At 39.4% G+C, this 14,878-nt stretch overlaps 1 protein-coding gene across 6 annotated transcripts in view; it reads right to left on the bottom strand.

Annotated features, from left to right (window-relative positions):
* SLC27A6 (solute carrier family 27 member 6) overlaps positions 1 to 14,878 on the bottom strand; it is a 64,158-nt gene that overhangs the window by 31,356 nt on the left and 17,924 nt on the right. For all 6 annotated transcript variants that reach the window (XM_019924351.3, XM_019924350.3, XM_019924348.3 and 3 more), the window contains 2 exons: positions 13,246 to 13,404; positions 11,823 to 11,947 (listed from right to left, as the gene is read on the bottom strand). In XM_019924351.3, coding sequence (XP_019779910.1) covers positions 11,823 to 11,947; positions 13,246 to 13,404 — 284 coding nt within the window. The remainder of the gene's footprint in view (positions 1 to 11,822; positions 11,948 to 13,245; positions 13,405 to 14,878) is intronic.

Below are 14,878 nucleotides of genomic sequence, written 5' to 3'. Positions count from 1 at the left end.
GACGGTTGTTAGATGGAGAGACAGAAAAGAAACATAAACTCATGGGAAGACAGAAGAGAAACATAAACTCAAAGTGGAAAAAAAGGGACAAATCATTTCTGCCTTCAGCCCTGGATAACTAGCAGCTTAATGCACAAAACAAAAGTATGGTCTAATTCCTTTACTAAAACATATTAACAACATGTGTTAGGGATTATGATTCTTCCATCATGATTCTATTTAACAGAAGACCTCTTTTCCCTAACACCCACTGATAATCACATACGCAAATGTATCGCACATGTACACAACCCTGTAATAAGAAGAATAACTATACATTCCAACAGTTTGCTTCTTTCATGGACACTCTACTACTACACACTGGAAAAATAAAGGCAGCAAGCCCAGTGGGTATCACAGAGCAGGGACAAAGAAACCTTAAATGCAAACAGGATATGAGAGAATCCTGTTAACAAGAAAATAGGCACAAAACAGCAGTTTCTTATACTGAAGCAGGAAAGGCATGGTGGAGGGGAGAGGGCAGGGGACTCTTTTGAGAAAGGACATAAGAGGATTCAAAAGGAGAGGCCCCCAAGGCTAAGATAGCGTGGGCTCAGCTGCCCGAGTCTTGGTGTAGCTGCCTTTCCAGTCTGGTTACGGGCAGGCCACGGTTTCAGAGATAACAGTCATCAGTTCAACAAACCATTTTAAGTCACAAGTAACAGCTAGAAAAGACCTCTGTGATTGCAAATGTTACAGCAGAAAGATGTACCACATAGTGGGCTTATTTCCAATTCATTTTCTAGAAATAATAAGTAATTGAGATTACCATTTGCAGACCACTCCCTCTGCACAGGTGCTTTCTATCCTGGCAGCACTGGTGAGAACTGAAAATGGGAGGAAATCAATGCTTCAGACCAGAGGCATTGCACAGTTGCCTTGTAGAGAAAGACCAGCTCCAGGAGTCTGCAGGACTCACCTCTGACCCAAATGACTGTTTTCACTCACCTAGAAAAAGGCTGTGCAGATGTAAAGGGAGGATGATCTTCCTGGGAAACCCAGAAAGAGGTCACCTGAGCCACAGCTACCACAAGTCACTAATGAATGTTCTGAAAAGTTCAGGGGCCCATTAAAAGTGCAGGATAATTTCTGCTGTGAGCTGGAAGCAGCAATGGCCTGACACCCTTCCCGCAATGATGCTGACTTTGATTTTTCCAAAGTCTCTCCCTGAACTCTGTCCTCCCCAGGAACTCTGACTTTCTCATTACAATTGAGCTTTCCTTTCAGTTCTGGACTAGGCAAAGATTGTGCCCATCATGAACACATAGGTGTCCCAGCAACTGGTCTCATTATATTTGTTACTTTATTTTTTTAAATAATTCAACAAATTTTTATTGAGCACTAATATGGCAGGCACCATTCTGAGTACTGAGGATATAACTAGAGATAAAAATGATAAACTCCCTGCTTTCCTGGAACTTATATAATAGGGTGGGGAGATTAAGTGACAACAAATAAAAATTATCTATAAAATATGTAATGGGGTAATAAGTTCTATGAGGAAAATACAGCAGGGAAAGAGGACTCAGAGACAAACACTGTAATAAAGAGCTGACGCCATTCTTGATGTTTGACTGCTGAGAGCTTTCAAACCACCCCCAATCCCCTTTCCTCTTCTGCCCTATATCTGGGCAAGCTCTTGAGAAAGCCCAGGGCTCCTTCCTTTGGCAGCAACAGGAAATTCAAAGCGCATGAGCAATCCTGCATGCACAAGGACCCTCAGCCTAGTGCTTGCCTCTTATCACAATAAAAGCTGAACCTGTCTCTTTCCCCTGTTTTCTCAAGCCAGTTTTTGGCCTGCTTGGGCCCCTGCCCTACTCTCCCCAGAAAGCCCCATCATAGGAGTGATAAACCTGTTCATATTCTCTTACTGCATGTGTGGCATCGTCATCAGTCTCCACTTTTGAACCAGATTTTGGGTACGGGGTCCACTGGAGTTGGGAAGGTGACCATACCAGACGTTTATAGGGGTTGTCGCCAGAGAAATGCTCTCCAAACAGGAGGAGGAGGGGATTTCAATGGATCAGGGAGTGAGGCATGCGAATATACGGGGGAACACTCAGTGGGAGGAAACTGAGAACCCTGGCGCACTGAAGAAAAAGAGAGGAGGTCAGTGAGGTTGGGGTGGAGTAAACAAGTAGTCTGGTGGGGTGAGGGAGCAGATAGGGGAGGAGGTCCCAGCAGGGGAAGCAGATCACATAGAGCTATGTGACCCATGCCAAGGGAATCTGTACTTTTCCTCCAAGTAAACTATCAGAAGGATTTGAGTAGTGAAGTAACATAATCTGACTTACATTTTAACAGAATCATTCCAATTGCTACGTAAGAATTGAAGTTAGGGGGGCAAAATGGAGTTAAGAAGAGGCCATTGCTGGAATTTCAGGGGAGAAGTAGTGCTGATGGAGATGACAGCAGCAGGTCAGGTGGTAAGAGGAGGTTTGAGTCTGGATATATTTAAAGGTTGAAACTGCAGGATGTGCTCATGGACTGGACAGGAGGTGTGAGAAAAAGAGAAGCTGCAAGGGACATTCTAGAGTGTTTGTGACTGAGTACCTGGAAGAATGGAGTTGTCATTAACTGAGACAGTCAAGATGGAAGCAAGGAGTACATGCTGAGGCGGGAGGTGCTGACAAAGTTCGCCACTTTTTTTTTTTTTTTTGCTGTATGCGGTCCTCTCACTGTTGTGGCCTCTCCCGTTGCGGAGCACAGGCTCCGGACGAGCAGGCTCAGCAGCCATGGCTCACGGGCCCAGCCGCTCCGCGGCACGTGGGATCTTCCCGGACCAGGGCACGAACCTGTGTCCCCTGCATTGGCAGGCAGACTCTCAACCACTGCGCCACCAGGGAAGCCCAAAGTTCGCCACTTTTGAGACGAGATGTCAATCAGATTTCTAAGTGGAGATGCCAAGTAGGAATCTAGACACATAAAAGTTGACATCAAGGGAGAAGACAGGGCTACAGATATAAATTTGAGAGTTAAGTTGTAGATGGTATTTGCAGCTGGGAACATGTCCAGAGAGAAAAGGGAAAAGCTTGATTGAGAGTCCTGGACACACTAACAATTAGAGGTCAGGAAGATGGAGGAAGATCCAGCAATGGAGACAACTTAAAGCTATAAACTGGCATTCCTGAACCTGGTTTATATGAGTCTAATGTAAAGACAGGTACTGATAAATGCAGTTCTGAACCTGTCAGGCTGGAGGCTAGAAAAATTTTGGCACATCTGCTATGATAACAAAACTGTTTTGCAAGGCCTCTTGGGAGAAGGCTGTCTCCTCTTCCAGAGAGCCCCCAGCATTACGGTCAATCTGTTTTCATTTGTACTTCAGTACTTAATTCATTCATCCTTATGTCAGCTCTGGATGTAATTGTTATTACACTCATTTTATAGATGAGAAAACTGGGGTGGAGGCTGCTCAGAAAAGCAAAAATTTGTCCAAGATCAGAGAGCTTGTAAGACAGGGAAGACAGGCTTGAACTTCAAGCTCCCCAACCCTAGGGGGCAAAGAAGTTAAATGCTTTGCCTGATGTCACATGATGAATTAATGGAAAAGATGGAATTAAAACCCTCATCTTGGGCTTCCCTGGTGGCGCAGTGGTTGAGAGTCCGCCTGCCAATGCAGGGGACATGGGTTCGTGTCCCGGTCCAGGAAGATCCCACATGCTGCGGAGTGGCTGGGCCCGTGAGCCATGGCCGCTGGGCCTGCGCATCCGGAGCCTGTGCTCCAGAACAGGAGAGGCTGCAACAGTGAGAGGCCCGGGTACTGGAAAAAAAAAACCCTCATCTTTACATTCATCGTTACTTTTTTTCATTGGGAATAAAATCATCTTTTGGAAAATTCTAGTTGGTAATAATTTGCTAAAGATTCTTGTATTTGCTGGTAAGCCTTACTGGAAGGGCAAAGATCAACCATTTCTGACCTTGACTTCCTATGTCCGTAGCATGAGTATCAGGAACACACAATTAAAGGAATAGGCAATGTGAAAAACAGCAAATAAACAGTAAAATAAATAGTCTTGAAGGTATATTTTAAAATGTTAAATCAGTCTGCGATGTAGGAAAACCTTACTAACATACCACATTTACAGTAACAGCAGGATATACCCCAAGGGGAAACAGGTATAATGTTTTCAGGGTTTCTTATTTTATTTTTATTTCTAATGTTTTTGTGTGAGAAGTATAATATAAAATTGTTAATATTTTAACATTATTAAAAAGTTTTATTTTAAAATAATCATGATCTAAATTGACTTTTACAATCAATGTTGTATGATTTTTGTTAGTCAAAGGCCAATTATTTTTTAACGCCACAAAAATTACTCTAATTTTATAATGACATTCATGGAAAACATTACCATGTTCTGCATAAAAATAAAATCCTTCCATTTGTATTGGCTTACCACTTTACATTTTTTCACATATATCTCATAACCAGATGGTGAGAATCAAAGGCCGAATTAGGAGAGGTAGGTATTTATATGAAGACAGGAACTATGGCTCAAAGAGAAAAGACCAGCAGAGTCATACAACAAGAGCTTGAAACTGAGCCTGTCTTTTGATTCCACAGCCAACACACTATCTGATGGCTTTCCACATAAAGCTAAATTTGTAGGGAAATTTAATAAATAAAGGATATATGTATTCTTAATGGAAATGACAGCAGGAAAGGTATAAGCAGATAGACAGAAAAAGATATGTATACTTTATATGTACCACTACCCACGAACTACGAATCATTAAGTATTAAAATTGGCACTTATAAAAAGTCTTTAATATATACGCAGTTCTAAAACTTTCCAAAACATTAATTCCCTCCTAATTCTACTGACATTTAGGTTGCTAATAGCTATTTTTTTATCTTACTCCCTCATATTTCTTTTTGTTTTTTCCTTCTGCCTTTATTTATTTGGCTGTGTTGGGTCTTTGTTGCTGCGCTCAGGCTTTCTCTAGCTGCAGCGAGCGGGTGCGGTGCGTGGGCTTCTCGTTGCAGTGGATTCTCTTGTGGCAGAGGAAGACGGGCTCTAGGCATGCAGGCTTCAGTAGTTGCAGCACGCAGCCTCAGTAGTTGCGGCACACTGGCCCTAGAGCGCACAGGTTTCAGGAGTTGTGGTGAGCAGGCTCAGTAGTTGTGGCTCACGGGCTCTAGAGCACAGGCTCACTAGTTGTGGTACACAGGCTTAGCTGTTCCATGGCATGTGGGATCTTACTGGACCAGGGAATGAACCTGTGTCCCCTGCATTGGCAGGCTGATCCTTAACCACTGCACCACCAGGGAAGTCCCCTTCATCATTTATTAGTTGGAATTCTTCTGGTTCCTGTCCCCGTCATTTGTGTACCTGATATTCTGAATGAAGTAGAATATAAGCCATGCTGAAGAAATAATCATCAAAATAATGAAGGATATTGACATGAAGACTAGAGAGCCACAGCTGAAGTTCTTTGGCAGCGTTCGAGTTCCAACCGCTATTGTCATTTGTAGAGATGTTTTTCTCCAGGTAACTCAAAATATCCTTACCTCTCAATTCTGTAATCATGACAGCAATAATATGTCAAGTGCCTGGATGAGTCATGGTGACTGGCTCCTCTTTGGATTTATTATTGTAGATAAGCACAGCAACTGCATTGTGGAAAGCAGCCTGTGATATTTTCTCTTTAAAGGTGCAATTTCCCCTCTGCAGCAAGGAAATTCACTGTTTGATGTTAGGAGGGACAAAGAACCATGTTTGAGGATCACAGCTCAGATGATCAGCAAAGTTCTGAAGGCCAGAATCTTAAATCAAGGTTGTTGGCAGGGCCATCTTCCCTCTGAAGGTCCTAGTGGAGAATCCTTGCTTGCCTCTTCCAGCTTCTGGTAGCTCCAGGCGACCTTGGCTTGTGGCTGCATCACTCCAACCTCTGCCTCTGTCTTCACATGGCCTTCTCCTCTGTCATCCCTCATATTTCTATATTTGCAGTTTCTAAGCAGAAAAGAAAGTTCTGGTTCCTTGCTGACTTTTCTAAATGCTTTCATATTTAGTGTGAGAATAGTAAACACATCTTTGATTTATTTAAGAAAAACTGGGTTTTAAAAGAGAGTTGATTTTCTCAACCATGTAATAATATGCTTCAAATATTTGGGGAAAAGAAAAAATTTAAAAATATCTTTAAACGACTAGGTCTTGGAGGTAAAATCAATTGTTTTGAGTGTTGTCGAGAAAACAATGGTAATGAAACTAAATCAGAACATCTTAATAACAAATAAAATTCACAATAGTTTTAAAACGGCATTCCTTAGAGGTTACTATGTGTGATGAAAAAGTTTCCACAGCTTAATGCTTTGAGAAACTACATCTTTCGCAAGATGTGAAATGGGGAAAACATAATGGTAAAACACTTGAAGTTATATAGAAACTAAGAAAATGAAAACATGATAAAAAGAACAAATGCTTTAAAAATATCCATTTTCAATTAGAAAAGAAAAGAATAAATGGTAATGCCCTGAATCAGGGACAAGGTAATGCCACTGCACTTAGCCTTTACCTGTCTTCAGACCCATTCAAAACATAACTGGTAAAACAAACAAACAACAAATTCAAGAGATTTAGGTTAAGTCAGCATCATTTAGTCTCCCCTACTGGAATTTTATTCTCTGGTACTGTTGCATTGTCTTTATCCTTACATCTTATCTAAATATAACAAGGAAACCTCTTAAAGCTTGAAAGAAATGATAGACTTTCTTTGGAGAAAATAAAGTAGGTGTCCTTTCATGTTGAAGTCTGAAAAAAACCTCACGTCATCAATTTCAACATTTTCATTTTTTTACCCTCAAAAAACACTTAGGGGTTCACTGTAGGACTGTCTAAACATTACTAGTGACATATTTAGTACAATCCATATGGAATTTAATGAACAATATTTAATGAAAAATATTTAATAAATATTCATCAAACATTCAGGTGTTTAAAAATGTCTCTTTTCATGATGGGAGTTGAGCATAATCTGTTTTGTCGAAGTTTTAATATATTTTCACTACAGTATCCAGAATCATAAGTATACTTTCTGGCTCCCAATAAATATCTTAGATTTTAAGAAAATAGAATAAAGAAACAGGATATAATTAATAGAAAACATATATACAAATATATACTAAAGAATATAAGCTATGCCTTGAGAATGTCAAAACGTGGGTGTTCCACATTGAGAGCTATAGACAAACTATATAGTGTAAATGATAAACTATAATGTTAACTTGAAAAACAGGCATCATACTTATGCATTATAACATAGGTCTTTGCTAACTAGGTCCCATCCCTTGCACTCTTTGGGCTCCAGATTCTTGCATCCAACTGCCTATTTTACTTCTTACCCTGGATGTCTAATTAATACACCAAACTTAACAGGTCCAAAAGAAATTTAATTTTCATTCCCCAAATCTCAGTTTTCCTTATCTCAGCAAATGGTTTGCAATTTGCCTAGACATTTGAACCAGAAACCTGGGACGCATCCTTGATTCTATCCATTTCTTCACTCTTCACTCCCTATTCTTGAACTAACAAGTCTTGTCATCTTTCCTTCAAAACAGATCCCAAATTGGTATAGTATTTTCCAGTTTGCCTTCATCTTTTTCCAAATACTCTGATGGGAACAAAATCAAATTTCTCCTCCAGGGTCTACTGAGCCCCATAAGATCTGGTCTATGGATGACTCAGATCCTTCTCTTTAAACACTCAGGCTATGTCCTCTGTGGGCTGCTCTGTTTTCAGTTTATTCCATCCAGACTGCAGTCCCCCAGCTTTTCCATGGCTGGATCCCACCTGTCATAACGATTCCTCAGCTCACAGGTCACCATGTCAATGAAGTCTTCCCTGACCATTCAATCTATTATAATTAGCAATGCCCCACTCTCGCCACTCATTGGTCTCCATCACCTCAGCTGGTTTTGTTTCTTCATAATATTTATCATTATCTGTAATCACTTTTCTTCATGTGTTTGCTGGCTTATTTTCTCTCTCCTCAAACCAGAGTGTAAGTTACGTGAGAAAAGGGGTCTTGTTTGTCTTCTGTGCCCCTTTCAACTCAAACCTACATTACTTGCATGAATGAATGAGTGACATGATCCTATTCCTAGGTAAATCCCTAGGTATGGCAGAGCTATTTAAATAAGATAAACTGTGCAGCAAGAGTCCCCCAGAGGATCACTGATGTCTAGAGTTCCACCACATTCCTCACCTATTGATATTAAATGCAGCATTAATATTAAGAAAATATAGAGCTAGACGCAATCATAAAATGTATGATGGTCTTCGGTAATGTAGAAAATATAGAAGATTGGAAAGTGGGGAAAGAGCTGCCTTCCTAGTCTCAGGGGAAGAGGATAATTACCCCAACACTCCATGACTAAGAGAAGCCAGTACCTCAGCTTTTTTTTTTTTTTAAGGACAGTGTGGCTGCCAGCAGTTTGGGGCGAATCCAGTGTTTATGCGAAAGGAAATTTTGTAACTGGAGTTTTTAAAAAGAGAAAAAAGATGGGGTTGGGTCGGGGGTGCTAAGTGCTTCCAGCCAGGGAAAACCAACCCTAGGATGTTTTTATACAGCTATATACAAACACTCAACTCAGACTGTGGCTTCTGCCTGCAGGTAAATGTCCTTTGGAATATATTACTTACCTGAGATTGACAACAACTCTGGATATACTTAGGGAATATATGGTTTCGCTTTCTTTTAAAGATTTATATTAAATATCTATGGGGCTTCAAACCACGACTCATGAGACACGCAATTTAATTTCTTTGAGGATGTGGACCATGTCACTTGTTCACTCTGTGGCCCTACTTGAACCCCCTGCTATGTTGGCTGCACAGCAGACACTGACACTTCCTTTCAGGGGAAGTTCACTGAAAGGAATGAACACTGGACAGCAAGAAAGCAAGATCTCCTTGAAGGGATAAGATGTCATAACAAAATGACCTTCCCTCTTTCCCAATCTTTAATGCCAGGAACTGTTTGTACTCTTTCTGTGAGAAATCAACAAAGAGGATTAGGTAATACAACGCATCTCTGCTAAAAAAAATCATTCAGTTTTCCTTTGGCAAATCTATATTTATTTCTCTCTCTCCTCCTCAACTTGTCTTCAGGTAAGTGGTTAGAGATTATTACACAAACACTCGTCTTTCCTCAAAGAACTTTAATTAAGAGTTAGAATACTTAATAACTAAAAGCAACCAGGAGTTCTGCTTTCAATTCTCAGTTCTCTCAAATTCTCTGCAGCTATAGTATTTCCCCCAAATCAGTGTATTACAAATTCAGAGAGGTGAAAAGACTATTTCATTTCATTTAAAAATGTCAAAGGAAAACACCTTGAAAAAAGACTTGTAGCAAATATGACAAACTGTTAATTCCTTTATTATATGAAATGAGAGCTCAAATGAATAAGATAAAACATTATGTGCCAAAGAGATAAATGAGTAAAAGACTCAGAAGAGGTATTTTAAAAGGGAAATACAGCTAGAAAACTATCCCACCTTGCCAGTAATCTTAACAAAGAAATTAAAAATGTTTGTTTCTAGTCTATAAAATTATAAATAAAATTAGAAATCTTTTCCTCGTTTTTTTTTTTTTTAAATAAGACATTCTTTGTTCAAACAGAATATCACTACGAAGCCCAAGCAAGTTGGGTTTCATCAACCGTATTTGACAGGGTGGGCCATGGAAACTGGCCTATTCTCCCTGTTCTCCATCCTACAGGGACTTTTGAGGAAGCTTAAAAAGCATAACGTGTTTTAGGTGTTACCCACGTAAGTAAAATGTAAGCGTTATTGACTGACAACAACAACAACAAAAACAACTAGTGTCGGGCTTCCCTGGTGGCGCAGTGGTTGAGAGTCCGCCTGCCGATGCAGGGGACACGGGTTCGTGCCCTGGTCCGGGAAGATCCCACATGCCGCGGAGCGTCTGGGCCCGTGAGCCATGGCCGCTGAGCCTGCGCGTCCGGAGCCTGTGCTCCGCAACGGGAGATGCCACAACAGTGAAAGGCCCGCGTACGGCAAAACAAACAACCAAACAAACAAAAACAACTAGTGTCTAGTTTTCCATGAAGGACACTGGAAGACCACTATTTTTAATACCACTCAGTATCGATAAGAGACTGTGCAGTGGGCATACGCCCACATTGTTGATGAGATTCTAAATCACATCCACCACTCTGAACAGCAGTCTGGAAATATGCCATAAAAAAATCACCAAAATACCCATGCCCTTTGACTACCTTCACTTCTGAGGCCCTACATGAAGCTACTAAGTACAGCATCGTTTAAGGTGGTAAAACTTCAGAAAAAAATTAATGCATGAATCCAACCATTCAATAGATACTTACAGAGCAAATGATCTTGCAAAAGTTAATGTTGCTAATAAAGGATGAGAGGAAATAAGAATGGCTGGGGGCATGGTCTAGAAAAGCCATGAAGAAGTTCATTAGGTAGTGCTTACTATTTCCTATACTGAAGGAGGCTTTCATTTTACTGGAGGGCATTAATTCCTTAAATTACATAGTCCAGATATCATATCGTCAAAGAATACAATGAAAACTATAAGAGAAAATATGTAGCTTGTGGTATTATAATTATTCTACTGGGAATCCTCAGGTAAGACCACAACTCTGATATTGGCAAAATCTCCTGGAGGAAAATAAAGGTCAAAAAGCTAAAACACTTTTCTGGGACTCCTTGTCTTAGCTAAGGATGTGGGGAATCTTTAGCTATTTGAAGTACTCCTGACCAAAGAAAGAGGAAGGATGGCTTCTCCCACAAGGAGGCAGGTCAGGAGTTAGATGGAAGGTCTCTCCATGGCAAACTCCAAGCTTAAATTTACAGGCATTTTGTAAATAAGATTATCCAGTTTCAGATTCTTCTCTGTGTTATCTCTCCTGTGTAATTCCATATCTTTAATAAAGTCTTATTTAAATGCCTCCAGCCTTGTCTCAGTTGTGCTGTGGGTAAAGAAAGGCAACCTCTGTCACCATCCTTCAAGGGCGGCTGGTTTTGATTTGATTACAGGCTGAGAAACTTCCTTGTAGCCTCAAGAATGCTTAGACAATCAGACAGTGAAAAAATAAGCATCTCAAAATACAAATGAGACCAGGAAAAGGACAACAACTTCTGAGGGCAAAAAAGCAAACGAACTAATAAAGACAAGCTTTAGGCTAATGCAACTGTCTCTGCGGGTCTATTTTCAGAAGGGGGCAATTTATCAAAAGTTCATGGAAATGATTGCTTGAGGTGGTGGGGAGACAAGTGCAAATCAAAGCAAAGTTTCTTTTTAAGTTTACAGCAAAACCAAACAAAAAGATATTCTGATGTAATCACTTATTCAAAAGAAAACAAATAGAAAAACAAGTATAATCATTGTTATTAGTTTTTGTGTGTTATTTAAAGACCAACATTTTAAAAGATGATCTAATTCAACCCTTGGAATAACTGCTTTCTGTAAACACAAAAAAATTTCATAATCAGATGCATGCTATGTTTACAGAAATTTTAATCCGTCTAAACATGAAGTGGACTGGATTGCGAGTCTGTCTTCTCCTGCCTCAATATAAAACACATTAGTACATTCCTGATATCCTCCTTTTATTTTCTCTGACTTGTTTTATACTCATTTTATCTTGGGGTTTTGCATACATCTTTGTAAGTCAGTTAAACTATGTTCTGGAAGAAAATGGAGTATAAGCAAACAAAAACTATTTTCTCTCAATTATTTTCTTTTTCTTTCTGAAGTTACATTTTCTCTCTGACAACGATTACTCTTACCTTAGGTTGTTTGCAAAGGTAGCGACAAAGTTCTCCAATGTACTGAAACACAGTCACATTATACTTTTTGCAGTCGTTCCAAAATTGGCTTGCTGAAAATTTCTTCTTTAACACACAAGTAGCACCTACAAGAAAAGGTATAAAAAGGCAAAAGGGAAAAAAATTCAAGGGCAGAATTAACATAAAACACAAATGATGTTGCTCTGTCTAGAACACTTTTGCTCACTTTCAAGGCTTTTATAATCCATCAGTGGCCATTTATATCAAGCTCATTTGAAAACATTAATCTTACAGTACAATAAGTCTTTAAAAAATATTCATCTTGTAATTTTATATTCTGACTGTAGATACACTTTTTGCAATATATGGGATGAAAGAAGCAGTCAAAATATGTAGGAGAATTACAAGTATTAGAGCGTGAATATAGATAAGGTCATCCTTCTTCACAGAAACCAAGAATATTCACTTGCTTTCAACGTTGAATATATACATAGTATTCATTTTTAAAAACTTTTAAGCAGTCTCAATATAGTTTGAGATTGAGAGCTGGTAAGGTAGAGTTAGTATGAAAGCACCAACAAAAAAGGTTCATTGATGACTGCTAATTGTAACATCCTAATTTTAATAACAATGTAAGTCATATGAATATGTTCCAAGGAAAATACTAATGTCTTGACCCTCATCTTTATTTATTGTGGACATTGATCATATTTGAAATATACTATTCTATAAGATTACTTTATAGTATTTTAGACAAACATAAATAATGGTGAATTATCTCTGTATATTATTTCTGGGCTAACTAGTAACAGACACATAATCTCAGCACGGTTATGAATGGAATCTACTGAGTCACCAGCTCTACCAACTGACTTCTTGGGTATCTGGGGTACACTGTTTGCAAAGATAGCCTCAACAAGTTCTCCTACGCCCTTACCTTTGCAGTGTGAATTTGCCACCCTTCCCTTCAAGAAGTGGGGTCTCTTTCCCAACTCTTCAAATCTTGAATTTAAACTGGCTTTTGACTTGCTTTGATCAACAAAGTGCAGGTGAAATGATCCATGTTACTTCCGAGGAGGCTAAGACTTAAGAGCTACACAGCTTCTGAGTTCACCCTCTGGGAAGGCTCCTACCACCATTTAAGGGCAGGGGCGGCAACCACTCAAGGGTGAGCAACCACATGGAGAGGGAAGCCCTGTCTACAGCCAGATCCAACCACAAGGCCAAATTACTGCTCTTTCCACTTCAGGCATACACTGAAGTATGTGATGAAATTGTGTCCTTTTAATAAATATTTTTTTATAATTGTATAACATGCACACGATCACTCTGAATTCTACTGATAGAGTTTTGCACTTTAATGAAGGCAAGTTCCAATTATTAGGCATTTTGAGAACTTATGAAACAGAAAATAAAAGCTTACCTAACTCAATACATCCACCAATTCCCAGGAGAGATCCTGCGCTATGATACAGAGGAAGGGATATATAAATGATGTCATTGGAAGTACAACCAAAAGCCCATAATCCAGCAGAACTCTTCATAGCCTGCAGCTGACAAATCACAGCTGCTTTTGGGAGACCTAGAAGAAAAGAAAGAAAGAAAGAAAGAATAGAATAGATACTATGCTGGTATCAACTACAACAGCAGTTGAGACAAAAATACATCAAAATGGTCTATATCCTTGGTAAAAGGGGCCATACAAATGTCAGCTACAACTGTAATTAATCTCTAGAATCTTAGATCTACCCAGAAGGATTAAAACTATAAAATTACATAGAGTTTGAGATCTTGTAAGGTTCAAAGAGCCATATCTGCTATAAAGATGCCAAAAATATATCATTCTTTCTCTGGTTCAACATATTTACTGAATAAAGCCCAAGTTGTCATGGGTTTTTGGTGACAGCACATGTAGCTATGAACCCCAGTCTACAGTGACTTCCAGACACTCACCAGGGTGAGCCTCAAGTCCGCCTTGCTGCTGCACCTGCTTTGATATTTTCTGATAGGCTTTGTCCTCCATTTCCATTAACTGGAAGATCTCATACAGAAAATTGGCATGATCTTGCCTACCATCCTAACCAAAATTCATTTATTACATTTTTTCAAAAGAAGTTTCTGTGGCTTTTCCTGATAGGTTGGCATCTCACACCCTAAAAGAGTTTATTGTCATCCACATGTACTGAGAATCCCTCCAAAATTTCTTCTCAAAGCCATGTATAAAGATTTTGAGTGAGACTAGCATCCTTGATTCTTGATAATGCAATGCCTTTTCTTCTTCATTGAGAGAATCAAATATTTATGCATTTTCTGCTTCCGAGAAGTTCCCACCTACTGTTCTTCAGTCACCATATTCCCTACTTTCCATATTGTTCCTGACCTCATGGCAACCCAGCCTTAAAAATAACTTTTCAGTTGGAGGTATGTCGAAAAAAGAAGGATGCTTTATCTAGTTATTTTCCACCTGTGTGCTTATGTCACTCCTGTAAAGCACTTTAGTGAGCGAATTAGTCATGTTTTCGTTCCTAATTTGGTTAGCTTTAAGTGAATAATGATCTCATTAATTTATTATTAAACCATTCAAGGTACTCAGACTTTTTGATAAATGAGACAACAGATAGGAGCTTATCCAACAAATGAAAGTGATCAAAGGTTCATGGAGTTTAAAGTTTTAAAGAAGGAAAGAAGAACCAACAGAATAAATGAAGCGTGTTAAAACTGCAAGTTAAAGTCCCTTCTTGGAAGAGTTAGAAAGCACATTAACATATTAAAGCTTTTGACAAGCCCAACAGTACAGAAATGTTACTATTTTTTCAATGATGTTTCTCAAGCTCATGTGGTCATAAAGCCCCTTTACAACTTTTATTTCCCTTCTTTGTAGACATGAAGGGACATGCTGTGCCACATGCTTGGAGAAATGCTACCTTAGATGGTCTCTGAAGTCCTTTGTTCTTCTAACCTTCTATGAATCCCTAGCATTGAAACTCCCCACATGTCCGCAGATGTGAGGAGACCACTGCGATAAGGTCCAGGCGTAAAGGTGGGAGTGAGGCTGT

The sequence above is a fragment of the Tursiops truncatus genome, chromosome 3, assembly GCF_011762595.2.
Source record: "Tursiops truncatus isolate mTurTru1 chromosome 3, mTurTru1.mat.Y, whole genome shotgun sequence".
Lineage (NCBI taxonomy): Eukaryota > Metazoa > Chordata > Mammalia > Artiodactyla > Delphinidae > Tursiops > Tursiops truncatus.
This window is presented reverse-complemented; position numbering and strand designations above follow the sequence as displayed.